Source organism: Nicotiana tabacum, chromosome 4, assembly GCF_000715075.1.
Source record: "Nicotiana tabacum cultivar K326 chromosome 4, ASM71507v2, whole genome shotgun sequence".
Taxonomy (NCBI): domain Eukaryota; kingdom Viridiplantae; phylum Streptophyta; class Magnoliopsida; order Solanales; family Solanaceae; genus Nicotiana; species Nicotiana tabacum.
The window spans coordinates 18,827,397-18,842,309 of record NC_134083.1 but is presented as its reverse complement, the minus strand read 5'-3'; the positions used below and the strand labels follow the sequence as shown (position 1 = coordinate 18,842,309).

Sequence of the window (14,913 nt, the reverse complement as noted above, 5' to 3'; positions counted from 1 at the left end):
AAAAAAAAATAATCTTATAAAAAGAGTGTTTGAATAAAGGATGCAAAGATTTTAAAATTCTTATATTTGAATATTTCATTAAGAATTTAAGATAATAGAATACAATGAAGATGGGAAAAAATTGCACTCATAATTTGCAAGTTCAAACTTGCAAATTAAAGTTTACATTTAACAACAACTAAATTAATGAAAAAAGAGTAAATTCAAAGTTTAATTATTAAATATAAATCTAGAACTTCAAAGGTTTTGCATTGCCTTAGTAAGTTATTCATAATCAATATGACATTCTTGGTCATCTTCTGGATAGTTAAATTCAAAGGCTTTCATAGTTTCATTTCAAAGTTTCATTGCATAATAATACTTCAAATTAATCTAACAAACTAAAACATTAAGCATAATACGTCTAATAATTTTAAAATAATACAAATTGCCTCAAATCAACTTAAAATCTTAAATACGAATTTCTGGAGGACGCTCAAGATAACTCTTCATATGCCTCCTTAAATAGCATGTGCCCTCCCACTTTCGATGAAGATTTAAGACTCGACCACAGTTCTTGCACTTGACTTTGTGAACTTCTTCATTTTCTTCTACCACCTCAAAGTGTTCTCAAACATATGAGCGCACTCTAGAATCACGGGGCATGATTTAACTTGAATTGAGAATTTGAGTTTGAGCAATGAGAGATGAGTGATGAAATGAAGAAGAGGGGAGGTGTATTTATAATTTTTTAAAGGGTTAAATTAGTAATTACTATAAGTGTTATTTTTAAAAATAATTGCCCCAAAAAGGGTTATTCTTGCAAAATATCAGTTGGGCAACGGCCAAATTGGAAGCTGACCGTTACCAACGGTCAAATAAATTTTTTTTAAAAATCAGAAAATCACTGTTGAACCGGGCCGGACCGAGCAGGTTAACCGGTTCAACAGTGATTTTTCTTGACCAGTCCGGTTAACCGGTAAAGAAAATGTAAACGTCCCAACCCCCTAACCCCCCAAACCCAGCCGTACCCAGCCCCCTACCACCGCTCCGGGTTAATACCGGTTTGGGCCGGTCCGGAATCGGATCAACCCGGTGTCACGGCCCAAAATTTCCCACCGACGAGACCGTGATGGCGCCTAACATTTCAATTGCTAGGCAAGCCAACGTTAAAGAATCATTAAACCAATTCCTTATTCTCATTCAGTAATTAACAATAATTAACTAAGATAAAATATAATAAGTGCGGAATATCATAAAACTGTATTAATTACTACCACCCGGATCTGGAGTCACAATTCACGAGCATTCTAGAATTTACTACAAGTAATAGTGTGAAAGAAATACAACTGTCTGAATGAAAAAAACAGTAGAACAGAAAAGATAGACGCGGACTTCAAGATCTGTGAACGCCGACAGATCTACCTTGACGGACAGTGGACCAGTAGCAAAATCTCGATCAACTCGAGCCGGTATCAACTTCTGCACAGAAAATGCAGAGTGCAGTATCAGTACAACCGACTCCATGTACTGGTAAGTGTCGAGCCTAACCTCGGCGAAGTAGTGACGAGGCTAGGACAAGACACTCACATATAACATGAACAGTATAATCATGCTAGTGGAAACAACAGTAAATAAAGAAATAACGCAGAAATAATGGGAAGGAGACATCCAGTGGGGAAATACAATATAAAGAGTGAGGATAATGAAAAGACAGAATTAAACCGAAAATCCTTAAACAAATTGAGCAAATAAAAACAGCAAAAAAAAACTGCACGGCATCACCCTTCGTGCTTTTACTCTCAACCTCACCAAATAAATAAATAGAATAGCACGGCATCACCCTTCGGATAATGAAATTCTCAAGAACACTTTAAAATTTCTATTTTCTCAACTGGACGTCTGAATCACGTTAAATCAACTCCGTTTCTCACTAAATTTCACACACAAGTCTTAAATATCATAATGAACCTGTATCGAGATCCAGAATCAAAATGCAAACCCGTCACTAACAATGCCAAACATCAATCAATTCTTAAAAGTAATTAATTTTCAGACTTTTAATTTTCATCAAAAATTCATAACTCAAGCTAGGGACCTCCGAATTTGATTCTGGGCATACGCCCAGGTCCCATAATTCGATACGGGCCCACCGGGACCGTCAAAATATAGATTCAGGCCCGTTTACCAAAAATGTTGACCGAAGTAAACTAAAATCAACTTTTTAAAGCATAAATTCTTATTTTCATCAATTTTTAACATAAAAGCTTTCCGGAAACCTGTCCGGACTGCGCACGCAAATCGAGGAGGGTAAAAATGAGATTTGTAAGACTTAAGAGCGCAGATTCGAGTGCTAAAACATAAGATGACTATTTGGATTATCACATTCTCCACCTCTAAAACAACTGTTCGTCCTCGAACGGACATAGAAAAATACCTGGGCTGGTGAAAAGGTGGGGATATCTACTTTGCATATCGGACTCGGACTCTCAAGTAGCTGCCTCAATAGGCTGACCTCTCCACTGCACTCAAACTGAAAGGTAACTCTTTGATCTCAACTGGCGAACTTGCCAGGCTAAAATAGCCACCGGCACCTCCTCGTAAGTCAAATCCTTGTTCAACTGGACAGAGCTGAAATCTAACACATGGGATGGATCGCCGTGATTCTTTCGAAGCATGGACACATGGAATACCGGATGAACAGCTGCTAAACTAGGTGGCAACGCAAGCCTGTAAGCCACCTCTCCCACTCTCTCTAGAATCTCAAAAGGTCTGATATACCTAGGGCTCAACTTGCCCTTCTTTCCGAACCTCATTACACCCTTCATGGGTGATACTCGAAGTAACACTCTCTCTCCGACCATGAATGAAGCATCACGAACTCTACGGTCGGTATAACTCTTCTTCCTGGACTGAGCTGTGCAAAGTCGATCCTGAATAATCTTGACCTTATCCAAGGCATCCTGTACTACGTTTGTGCCCAACAACCCAACCTCTCCCAGCTCAAACCACCCAACTGGCCACCGGCACCGCCTACCATATAATGTATCATAGGGAGCCATCTGAATGATAGACATGGGCACACCGTGAAGAAGGACGATCTCCCGAATATAAATCTCTGTTAACCGCTCTGATGAATAGGTAACTGTCACAGGAATGAAGTGCGCTGACTTAGTCAGCCTGTCCACAATGACCCAAACTGCATCGAACTTCCTCTAGGTCCATGGGAGTCCAACAACAAAATCCATAGTGATAAGCTCCCACTTCCACTCAGAAATATCTAACCTCTAAAGTAAACCACCAGGTCTCTGATGCTCATACTTTACCTGTTGGCAATTTAGGCACCGATCTACATATGCAACTATGTCTTTCTTCATCCTCCTCCACTAATAATGTTGCCGCAAGTCGTGATACATCTTGGCGGTGCCCGGATGAATAGAATACCGGGAACTGTGGGACTCCTCAAGGATCAACTCACGAAGTCCATCTACATTAGGCACACAAATATGACCCTGCATCCTCAAAACTCCGTCATCTCCAACAGTAACCTGCTTGGCACCACCATGCCGCACTGTGTCTCTAAGGACAAGTAAATGAGGATCGTCATCCTGCCGATCTCTGATGAGCTCAAACAAAGAAGACCGAGCAACTGTACAAGCTAGAACACGGCTGGGCTCAGAAACATCCAATCTTACGAATTGGTTGGCCAAGGCCTGAACATCCAAGGCAAGCGGTCTCTCACCAACTGGAATATATGCAAGGCTACCCATACTGACTGACTTTCTAGTCAAAGCATCGGCCACCACATTGGCCTTCCCGGGATGATACAATATGGTGATATCATAGTCTTTCAATAGCTCCAACCACCTTCTCTACCTCAAATTGAGTTCCTTCTGCTTGAACAAATACTGCAAGCTCCGATGATCGGTGAATACCTCACATGGCACGCCGTAAAGATAGTGCCTCCAAATCTTCAGCGCATGAACAATGGTTGCCAGCTCTAGATCATAAGCAGGGTAATTCTTCTCGTGAACCTTCAGCTGCCGCGAAGCATATGCAATAACCTTGCCACCCTGCATCAATACCGCACCCAGACCAATACGAGATGCGTTACAATATACTGTATAAGATTCTGAACCTGTGGGTAATACAAATACCGGTGTCGTAGTCAAAGTTGTCTTGAGCTTCTGAAAGCTCGCTTCACACTCGTCTCACCACCTGAACGGGACACCCTTCTGGGTCAATCTGGTTAACGGGGCTGCTATGGATGAAAACCCCTCCACAAATCGATGGTAATATCCCGCCAAACCTAGGAAACTACGGATCTCTATAGCTGATGTGGGTCTAGGCCAGTTCTAAACTGCCTCAATCTTCTTAGGATCCACCTGAATACCCTCTGTTGATACAACGTGACCTAAGAAAGCAACTGAACCCAACCAAAACTCGCATTTTGAGAACTTAGCATATAACTGGCTGTCTTTCAGTTATATCAGACGAACAATCCGAAGGTGCTGCTCATGCTCCTCTCGACTGTAGGAGTAGATCAAGATATCATCAATAAACACAACCACAAAAGAATCCAAGTAGGGTTTGAACACCCAGTTCATCAAATCCATGAATGTTGTTGGTGCATTTGTCAGCCCAAATGACATTACTAGATCTCAAATCAATCTTTGAAAACACCTTGGCACCCTGAAGCTGATCAAATAAATCATCAATCCTCGGCAATGGATACTTGTTCTTGATGGTGACTTTCTTCAACTACCGATAATCTATACACATCCTCATCGATCCATCTTTCTTCTTCACAAACAATACAGGTGCACCCCAGGGCAAGACACTAGGTCTAATGAAGCCCTTATCAAGCAAATCTTGCAACTTCTCCTTCAATTCTTTCAACTCTGGTGGGGCCATGCGATATGGCAGAATGGAAATAGACTGAGTGCCAGGAGCCAAATCAATGCAGAAATCAATATCCCTGTCGGGGGGCATCCCCGTCAGGTCTACAGGAAACACCTCTGGAAACTCACGAACAATCGGCACCGAATCCATTGAAGGAACCTCCGCACTAGAATCGCGGACATAAGCCAAATAAGCTAGACACCCCTTCTCGACCATATGCCGAGCCTTCACATAAGAGATAACTCTGCTGGCAGAATGGCCAAGATTCCCTCTTCACTATAATCGAGGCAACCCCTGTAAGGCTAAGGTCACCGTCTTGGAGTGACAATCTAATATAACATGATAAGGTGACAGGCAATCCATACCCAGTATGACATCAAAATCAACCATGTCGAGAAGTAGAAGATTTACACGAGTCTCAAGACTCCCAATGGTGACCACACATGAACGATAAACACGATCTACAACAATAGCATCTCCCACTAGTGTGGACACATACATAAGAGCACTCAAAGAATCACGGGGTACAACCAAATAGGAAGCAAAATAGGATGACACATATGAGTAAGTAGATCCTGAATCAAATAGAACTGAAGCATCTCTACTGCAAACTGAAACAGTACATGTGATAACAGCGTCAGATGACTCAGCCTCAGGCCTGGCTGGGAAAGCATAACACCGGGGCTGGGCCTCACCACCCTGAACTACATCTCTGGGATGGCCTCTAACTGGCTGGTCTCCACCTCTAACGGCATGACCTCCACCTCTAACAGTTTGGCCTCTACCTTTGGCTGCCTGACCCCTGCCTCTGGCTGGCTGAGCAGGTGGTGCAGCAACTAGTGCCGGAACCATGGCACGAGAACTCTAATGTTGTGAGCTGCCCGTTGCCCGAGGACAAAATCTAGCAATGTGCCTCGGATCACCACAAGTATAACATAACCTCGGCTGCTGTGACTGCTGACTCTGAAACTGACTTTGTCGACCTGAATAACCACCCTGATAACTCTGGAGTGGAGGTACACTAATAGGAGATGGTGGTGCACTGTAGGCTAGCTGGTCAAAATTTGAGGGCCACGACCACCTGAGGCACCATGGGATGCCTGGAGCGCTGAATGAAACGGCCTGGGAGGATGGCCTCTACCAAAAGTACTCCTGCCTCTAGATGAGGCACCGCTGAACTCACCAGAATAACGAGGTCTCTTGTCAGACCCCTGACCTCCCTACGTAAGAACCACTTTGACTCGTCTGGCGACATTACCAGCCGCCTGAAAAGAAATCTCACTCCCAGTCTCCTTAGACATCTGCAATCTGATAGGCTGAGCAAGTGCATCAATAAACCTCCTCACCATCTCTCTCTCTCTCTCGGTGGGAAGCAGAAGAATAGCATGACGAGAAAAATCCACAAAATGGGTCTCATACTGAGTAACAGTCATACTGCCTGCTGGAGACGCTCAAACTGACGGCGACGCTCCTCTCGCAATGTGATAGGCAGAAACTTCTCTTTGAAGAGCTGAGAGAACTGGTCCCAAGTAAGAGTAGGCGACCCAGCTGGTCTGGTCAATAAGTAATCTCTCCACCACTTTTTGGCGGAACCAGTCATCTGAAATGCAGCAAAATCGACCCCATTAGTCTCCACTATACCCATGTTTTGTATAACCTCGTGACAGCTGTCAAGATACTCCTGGGGGGTCCTCTGAAGGAGCACCACTGAAGTGAACAAGAAAGAGCTTGGTAAACCTATCCAATCTCCATAAAGCCTCAGAAGACATAGTTGGCTCATCTCCGACCTGTGCCGCAATAACCGGCTGAACTAATCTGATTGGCTGAGCTGCTGGAGCCTGATACTGGGGAGCTATCTGCTCCGGAGCGGGAGTGGTGGGAGTCTGGGCTCCTCCTCCAGTGTGAGAGACTGCTGGTGCCATGGGAAATGCGCCAGTTTGGGCCACACTCTCCATAAGGCCCACCAAATGGACCAAAGCGTCGTGAAGTACTAGGGTAGCAATGAACCCCTCAGGAACCTGAGCTGGTCCGGCAGGAACAGTCTGGGCTGGAACCTCCTCGTCAAGCTCTATCTGAGGCTCCACTGCTGGGGCTGCTGCTCGGGTTTTAGGTTGAGCCCCGCCCCTGCCTCGGCCTCTGGCACGACCTCGGCCTCGACCTCTGCCCCGCGTAGGAGCTGTCACTGGAGGCTCTGGCTGCTGCTCAGCTGAGGAAGCGGTACGTGTTCTCGCCATCTGCTAGAGAATAAGAGTAGAAGAGTTCAATCAGTATTGAGAAAGCAAAATCGCACGACAGAGAAGAATAGAAGTGAAACTTGTTCCTAAACTTCATAGCCTCTGGAAGGTAAGCACAGACGTCTCCATACCGATCCTCCAGACTCTACTAAGCTTGCTCGTAATTCGCGAGACCTAGGCAACCTAGGGCTCTGATACCAACTGTCACAACCCGAAATTTCCCACCGACGGGACCGTGATGGCGCCTAACATTTCACTTGCTAGGCAAGCCAACGTTAGAGAATCATTAAACCAATTCCTTATTCTCATTCAGTAATTAACAATAATTAACTAAGATGAAATATAATAAGTGCAGAATATCATAAAACTATATTAATTACTACCACCCGGATCTGGAGTCATAATTCACAAGCATTATAGAATTTACTACAAGTAATAGTCTAAAAGAAATACAATTGTCTGAATGAAAGAAACAGTATAACAGAAAAGATAGACGGGGACTTCAAGGTCTGTGAACACCGACAGATCTACCTTGAGTCTCCAGACAACGGACCAATAGCAAAATCTCGGTCAACCCGAGCCGGTATCAAAATCTGTACAGAAAGTGCACAGTACAGTATCAGTACAACCGACCCCATGTACTGGTAAGTGCCGAGCCTAACCTCGGCGAAGTAGTTACGAGGCTAGGACAAGACACCCACATATAACCTGAACAGTATAATCATGCTAGTGGAAACAACAGTAAATAAAGAAATAATGCAGAAATAATGGGAAGGGGACATACAGTGAGGGAATACAATATTAAGAGTGAGAATAATGAAAAGATAGAATTAAACCGAAAATCCTTAAACAAATTGAGCAAATAAAAACAGCAAATGAAAACTGCACGGCATCACCCTTCGTGCTTTTACTCTCAACCTCACCAAATAAATAAATAGAACGGCACGGCATCACCCTTCATGCATTAAACCTCTCATAATATACACGGCATCACCCTTCGTGCTTTACACTCTTCCTCACAATATAAATAATGCATGCACCCTTAGTGCTTTACACTCCTCTTCACAAATCACAGAATCAATAACAATGGATAGATAGGAGTATCACAAAGAAACCAGTATTTTACCCATAATCAATAGTACAATGTAACCTCAACCTTGAATCGATATTCGAAAGTTACCAAATCTTAGTGAAACCAGATATAAATCACCCAACATTTCAAATAACCCGCTAAGCATGGATAGTAGAATTTAAGGCTACAAAATAGACAAGAATAGAATTTCACTCGCATGCTATGACTCGACAACGATGCATAGATGCTCGTCACCTCACCTATACATTGTATTTAACAACCAAACGCGTAGCAAATAAACACATAATACTTATTCCCTCAAGCCAAAGTTAGACACGACACTTACCTCGCTCTGAAGGCCACTTAATTCTCAATCACAACTTTTCCTTTGGAATTCACCTCCAAACCACTCGTATCTATTAAAAAATGACTCAATAATATCAAATATTGTTAAAGAAATCAATTATATTGCATAAATTAAATTTTCCAAATTTTACTCCAAAAAGTCAAAAAAATGACCCCGGACCCGCTTGGTCAAAACCCGAGGTTCGGACCAAAATCCATTTACCCATTCACCCCGGGCCCAAATATATAATTGGTTTTGGAATCCGACCTCAAATTGAGGTCTAAATCCCCAAATTTTCGAAATTCCTAGTGTCTACCCTAACCCCTAATTCTACCATGAAAACTCTAGATTTTAGGTTGATAATTCAAGAAATGTAATGGGTAATTGAAAGAAAATAATTTAGAATCACTTACCAACACTTTGGAGAAGAAAATAACTCTTGAAAATCGCCTCTACCCGTTTGGTTCTTGAAAAATGTTGAACAAATGGCTTAAACCCGTGTTTGATTTTGTTTTATGCATTGGGCGACAGTGTGCAACGCATTCGCGAGGCCACTGTCGCATTCGCGAAGGGTACTGGCTACCAAGCCTTCACGTTGACGAGACCCTGCTCGCGTTCACGGTGGTTACTCTCCCCTGGCCTTCGCGTTCGCGAGACATTGCTCGCGTTCGCGATGAAGGAACGACCAACCCTTCCCTAGGTCCCAAAGTGCTCCGCGTTCGCGATGAGCCAGTCACGTTCGCGAAGGGTAAATCCTCCATCACTTCGCGGTCGCGACCAGGCCTTCGCGTTCGCGAAGAAGAAGTCTCAGCCTCACCAGTTTACTCTTCGCGTTCGCGAGAGGACCTTCGCGAACGCGAAGAATGATATGCCAGACACCAGAATCTGCAGAAAACCAGATTTTTTCCAAGTCCAAAACATCCTGTGGCCTATCCAAAACTCACCCGAGTCCTCGGGGCTCCAAACCAAACATGCACACAAGTCTAAAAACATCATACGGACCTGCTCGCGAGATCAAATCGCCAAAATAACACCTAAAACTCCGAATTTAGCACCAAATCCAATGAAATTCTCAAGAACACTTTAAAATTTTTATTTTCTCAACTGGACGTCCGAATCACGTCAAATCAACTTCGTTTCTCACCAAATTTCACAGACAAGTCTTAAATATCATAATGAACCTGTACCGGGCTTTGGAACCAAAATACGAACCCGGCACTAACAATGCCAAACATCAATCAATTCTTAAAAATAATTATTTTTCAGACTTTTAATTTTTATCAAAAATTCATAACTCAAGGTAGGGACCTCCGAATTCGATTCCGGGCATACGCCCAAGTCCCATAATTCGATACGGACCCATCGGGACCGTCAAAATATGGATCTGGGCCCGTTTACCAAAAATATTGACCGAAGTCAACTAAAATTCTTATTTTCATCAATTTTCAACATAAAAGCTTTTCGGAAACCTGTTCGGACTGCGCACGCAAATCGAGAAGAGTAAAAATGATATTTTTAAGTCTTAAGAGCGCATATTCGAGTGCTAAAACATAAGATGACCTTTTAGGTCATCACACCCAACCCGTTAAACACCCATAAATAGAGGCCACTTCCTTCTACTTTTTCCATCAATCTTGTACTATGCCGCAAGAGGTTTGATTTGGGAAATATTAATGCAGTTAAAGAGGGGTTTCAGTTAGTGGGAGAGTGACATGCAAGAAAGCAGATTCAATTGAATTTTCTTTGTCGAAAAATTATATCAGTATAAATAGAATAAAAATAAATTTTTAACACATGTAAAAATTTGAATTTTCTTAACATGAGAGAAATACAAGTTCAAATCTCATACGTGATAGTTCTGGATTTCTTTTTTTAATTCCCTTGTCAATTCTTGAATCCGCCATTATTTTTTATTTTTTTTTTTTTTGTATGGTGAAACATATAAAGGTTGTATAGTTATAGTGTTCTTATATTTAGGTTGATTCCTGTCAAAGTGTTGTATTTATCTCGTAACCTTTTCACTTCTCCGTTTTGGTTTTACAGAGGCAAAAACTTTGTTGCTTCGTGAAAGCCAATAGAATCGCCCTAACTCAGCGTTGCAATTTGGAATTTATTTCACATGTTTATCCATGTTGCTACTACCTCAGTAAATGTTCAAGTCTAAAATTGAACTTAAATATTTGTTTGAAAACGGTTGATTAAATGTATACTGACTTGTCATTAAACTTAATTAAGGGGGAAAAAAAAAGATTAGTGAACTCAGGGAAGACTCCAAACTCCAGACCATATTTTGGCATGTTGAATTCTAAAATTTGTTCAGAATTGTACAAACTTTTGGAACATGCATTTCCGGCGAACATGCATTTCTTTTGTCTAGATTTGCGGATCAAAAACTTTTGGGCCCATACGAACTAGGCTCTTAGAATCAAAATTCTCCTAAATCCAGTCCAAGCCCAAACATAATCTAACGAGCCTAATTCAATCGTTTTTGGCCCGCAAGTGAAATGCTGCCAGAGTCGTTTCATGATCCGACGGTCAGCTGCGAGGCCACTCCTCCCAATCCTTTCCCTCTGTAAGTTCTCTCTCTCTCTCTCTCTCTCTCTCTCTCTCTCTCTCTCTCTCTCTCTATGTTCTTCCACTTGTCCAGTGTGCTACTGCTACTCTGCTTCCACTGGATAGTGAAAGCATCACTTTTGACTTTTTATTATAGTTCTTCGGACATAAAATTAATTATTCTATGTTATAATAAATTTAATTTGTTTACTTTTTCCGATTATCACAGACGCTGGTTTCAACCTCTAAAAAGTTCAAACCCAAGCATTTAAGATAGTTTTGTTTAAAATACCTCGTATATTCAGATTATGAGCCATTTGTGTTTTAGTTATTAAATTGGGAAGCTTGATAATTAATCTCTCTAAAAGCTAATAATTATTGTGCACCAATTATTCTGGAATTTGGATTTTTACCCTATCAATGAGCCCTTTAAGTTAGTAGATTATTAGAAAATTTGATAGTTAATATTTATAACAATATATAATTATAGAGCTCACTGAAGGTTCTTCTTAGTGTTTATACGTCTTTAAAATGTTGAAGATTCTCCATAGGATCTTTGTAGTGTGTGGAAGAGTTGACCAAGAAGCAGTTGTAGGTCCATACATCTTTATAATGTTGAAGATAAACCATAGGTCCTTTGTAGTATGTGGCCCGAAGCAGTTGTTTCATTGGTTTCCACTGCATGAAGGTTCAAGCTAAAAGAACATGATTGTGAGAGGATGTTGACCTACATTTGGTGGATTTGACAAAAGTAGCACAAACTCAGTCTTTGACAGTTGCTAAATTGATTATTTTCAATATTTCGCGGTTGGAAGCACTGCAATCTGCTCGTTGACTGAGAGTTTAGTTGAGATTTCTTTTGCTGTATAATGTTCTCCAGAGGATGGCCAAGTAGTATCATACGGAAGAACTTATTATGCATTGTTTAATGTGGCTTGGCATTCTGCAGTCACTTTGCTCTTTCTATTGGTTCATCCTATGTTAAGTGATAATGGTTTGCTTTTATTATGTGACAACAACTGAGACGACGCCCTTTGCCATCTTAAATTTAAGCCTAAGGTACAAAATCAAGTCCCATGTAGTGTTACTTGACATAAAGGTTGAGATTGCTTGTGATATAACCAAGTTGTTTATTATTACAAGCAGATAATCTGATTGGCCTTTACGTGATTTTGTTCTGATGAATAGAAGTTTAATTTTCTAATATATTTCATCTATTTGATACATCCCAATTTCAGATGGAAGAAGCTTCTCTTGATAGTGAGCTAGATCTTACTGGGCAAGGCAGTGGGAGATTGCAAGAAATAGAGTCAGATGGGTTAGATGACCAGAACAGTGAGCAAATTGAGTCGGATGAATTATTTTCTCAAAATGGTGGGCAAATAGAGTCAGATGGGTTAGATGATCAAAATGGTTTTACTGATGGGCAGAAGCAATTTATTGCCCCAGCGGTAGGAATGGAGTTTGAGTCTTATGATGATGCTTACAACTATTATAATTGTTATGCCAGGGAGGTTGGTTTTCGTGTTAGAGTAAAAAATTCTTGGTTCAAAAGAAATAGCAGGGAGAAGTATGGTGCAGTACTATGCTGCAGTAGCCAGGGCTTTAAGAGAATTAAAGATGTAAACCGGCTGCGCAAGGAAACTAGAACTGGTTGTCCTGCAATGATGAGGATGAGAATGGTGGACTCCAAAAGATGGAGAGTACTTGAAGTTACTCTTGAACACAATCATTTGTTAGGTGCAAAAGCATACAAGTCTATCAAGAAGACGGGTGCTGGAAACAAGAAAAAGTTGGATTCAAGCTGTGATGCTGAAGTCCGAACAATCAAGTTATATCGGGCACTTGTAATTGATGCAGGTGCGAATAGGAATGCCAATTTTAGTGCAAGGAGGTGCAAAACTTCATCTGATTGTCACGATAAGCTGAATTTAAGAAAAGGAGACACGCAAGCCATGTATAATTATTTCTGTCGAATGCAATTGACAAATCCAAACTTCTTTTACTTGATGGATCTGAATGATGAAGGGCAGTTGAGGAATGTGTTCTGGGTTGACGCCAGGTCAAGGGCGGCATATGCTTACTTTATTGATGTGATCTATTTTGATAATTCATATTTGTCCAACAAATATGAGATTCCTCTTGTGGCATTTGTGGGCACAAATCACCATGATCAATCAGTGTTGCTGGGCTGTGGCCTGCTTGCGGGCGAGTCAAAAGCCTCTTATGTTTGGGTGTTCAAAGCTTGGCTCACCTGCTCACTTGGACGTTTCCCTCAAACAATTATTACAGAAAGATGCAAGATTTTGGAGAGTGCAATCAGTGAGGTGTTTCCGAGGTCTTCTCATCGTGTTGCTTTATCACACATCATGAGGAAAGTTCCAGAAAAGTTGGGAGGGTTGCGTAACTATGATGCTATTAGAAAGGCATTAATTAAAACAATATATGAGGCTCTGAAGCCATTTGATTTCGAAGCATCATGGAGATTTATGATCCAAAGATTTGGAGTTGGTGATCATGAGTGGCTTCTTTCACTCTATGATGACCGAACTAAATGGGCTCCAGTTTATTTGAAAGACACTTTTTTTGCTGGAATGGCCACTGCCAGATCTAATGAGACATTGACTGCTTTTTTCGATAAATATCTGCACAAGCAAACTCCTCTAAAAGAGTTTCTTGACAAATACGAATTAGCTTTGCAGAAAAAGTACAAGGAAGAAGCAGTTGCAGATACAGAGTCGAGAAACTCGAACCCTGAACTCAAAACAAGATGTTCCTTTGAGTTGCAGCTTGCAAAAGTTTACACTAGAGAGATCTTCAAAAGATTTCAGTTAGAGGTGGAGGAGATGTATTCTTGTTTCAGCACAACACAGTTACATGTTGACGGGCAGATGGTAATATTTTTGGTGAAGGAGCGTGTTTTGGGAGAGGGAAATAGGAGAGAGATACGGGATTATGAAGTTCTGTACAACAGAGCAGCAGCCGAAGTTCGTTGTATTTGCAGCTGCTTCAACTTCTATGGATATCTGTGCAGGCACGCGTTGTGTGTACTGAACTTCAATGGTGTGGAAGAGATCCCTTCAAAATACATTTTATCACGATGGAAAAAGGATTACAAGCGATTATGTGCATCAGATCTTGAATCCAGTTATACTGAGTCTACTGAACACGTTCAATGGTTTAGCCAATTGTATAGAAGTGCATTACAAGTTGTGGAGGAAGGGGTGATTTCCCCAGATCTTTATAAAGTAGCTCTAAATGCATTTGAAGAGTCTCTGACCAGAGTTCACCACATTGAAGAAAAACTAAATAAAAAATCTTTGTAATTAACATATCTACTTTCTGTCCTTGTAATGATGTAACCGAGGGGTGTCTGAATATCTTGTGTATAATGATTATAGAACTGGGTTGATATTAATACATATAGTTTTTGCTTCATTTACAATCTCGCCCGTTTTTTTTAATTTACTATTAACAGCCCTGCTTTTCTAAGCTTTCCAGGTGAAAAATGAAAATCTGAGTAACAAAATTCACTCTCTTTGGAACTCAGAAATTGAGAGAACTTTATTATTTTTGTAACTTACTTGAGCAAACGTAAAACGGCATTTATAGCATGATATTTGTTCTTCTATAGGCATCAGCTCATGTATTGTATTTTCTTATCCGACCAGTTCTATGTTCTCCCAGAGTTTGAAAAGAAAAGGAAGTCTTTTTTGTGTTTGTTTAGTTTCCTTTTTGCTGTGTTTAGGCTATTGACCACCTATAGGCTATAATGCACTTTGAAAATGAAAAATACTAATAAAAGCTCCTCAACTATTGTATACGGG

General features: G+C 41.2%; 1 protein-coding gene across 2 annotated transcripts; it reads left to right on the top strand.

The window, feature by feature from the left end:
- The first annotated feature begins 11,044 nt into the window (after positions 1 to 11,044).
- On the top strand, positions 11,045 to 14,524 carry LOC107819847 (protein FAR1-RELATED SEQUENCE 6-like). 2 transcript variants are annotated; one of them, XM_016646000.2, is made up of 2 exons: positions 11,045 to 11,105; positions 12,325 to 14,524. In XM_016646000.2, the coding sequence occupies exon 2, from the start codon at positions 12,325 to 12,327 to the stop codon at positions 14,410 to 14,412; it is 2,088 nt and encodes a 695-aa protein (XP_016501486.2). In that variant the 5' UTR covers positions 11,045 to 11,105; the 3' UTR covers positions 14,413 to 14,524. The 2 variants fall into 2 exon arrangements, with proteins under 2 accessions (XP_016501486.2, XP_075107577.1); XM_075251476.1 differs by lacking the exon at positions 11,045 to 11,105 and adding an exon at positions 11,185 to 12,145.
- The last annotated feature ends 389 nt before the right edge of the window (positions 14,525 to 14,913 follow it).

Excerpts from the sequence above, each read along its gene's own strand:
- LOC107819847 (XM_016646000.2), top strand. The coding sequence starts at position 12,325 with ATGGAAGAAGCTTCTCTTGATAGTGAGCTAGATCTTACTGGGCAAGGC.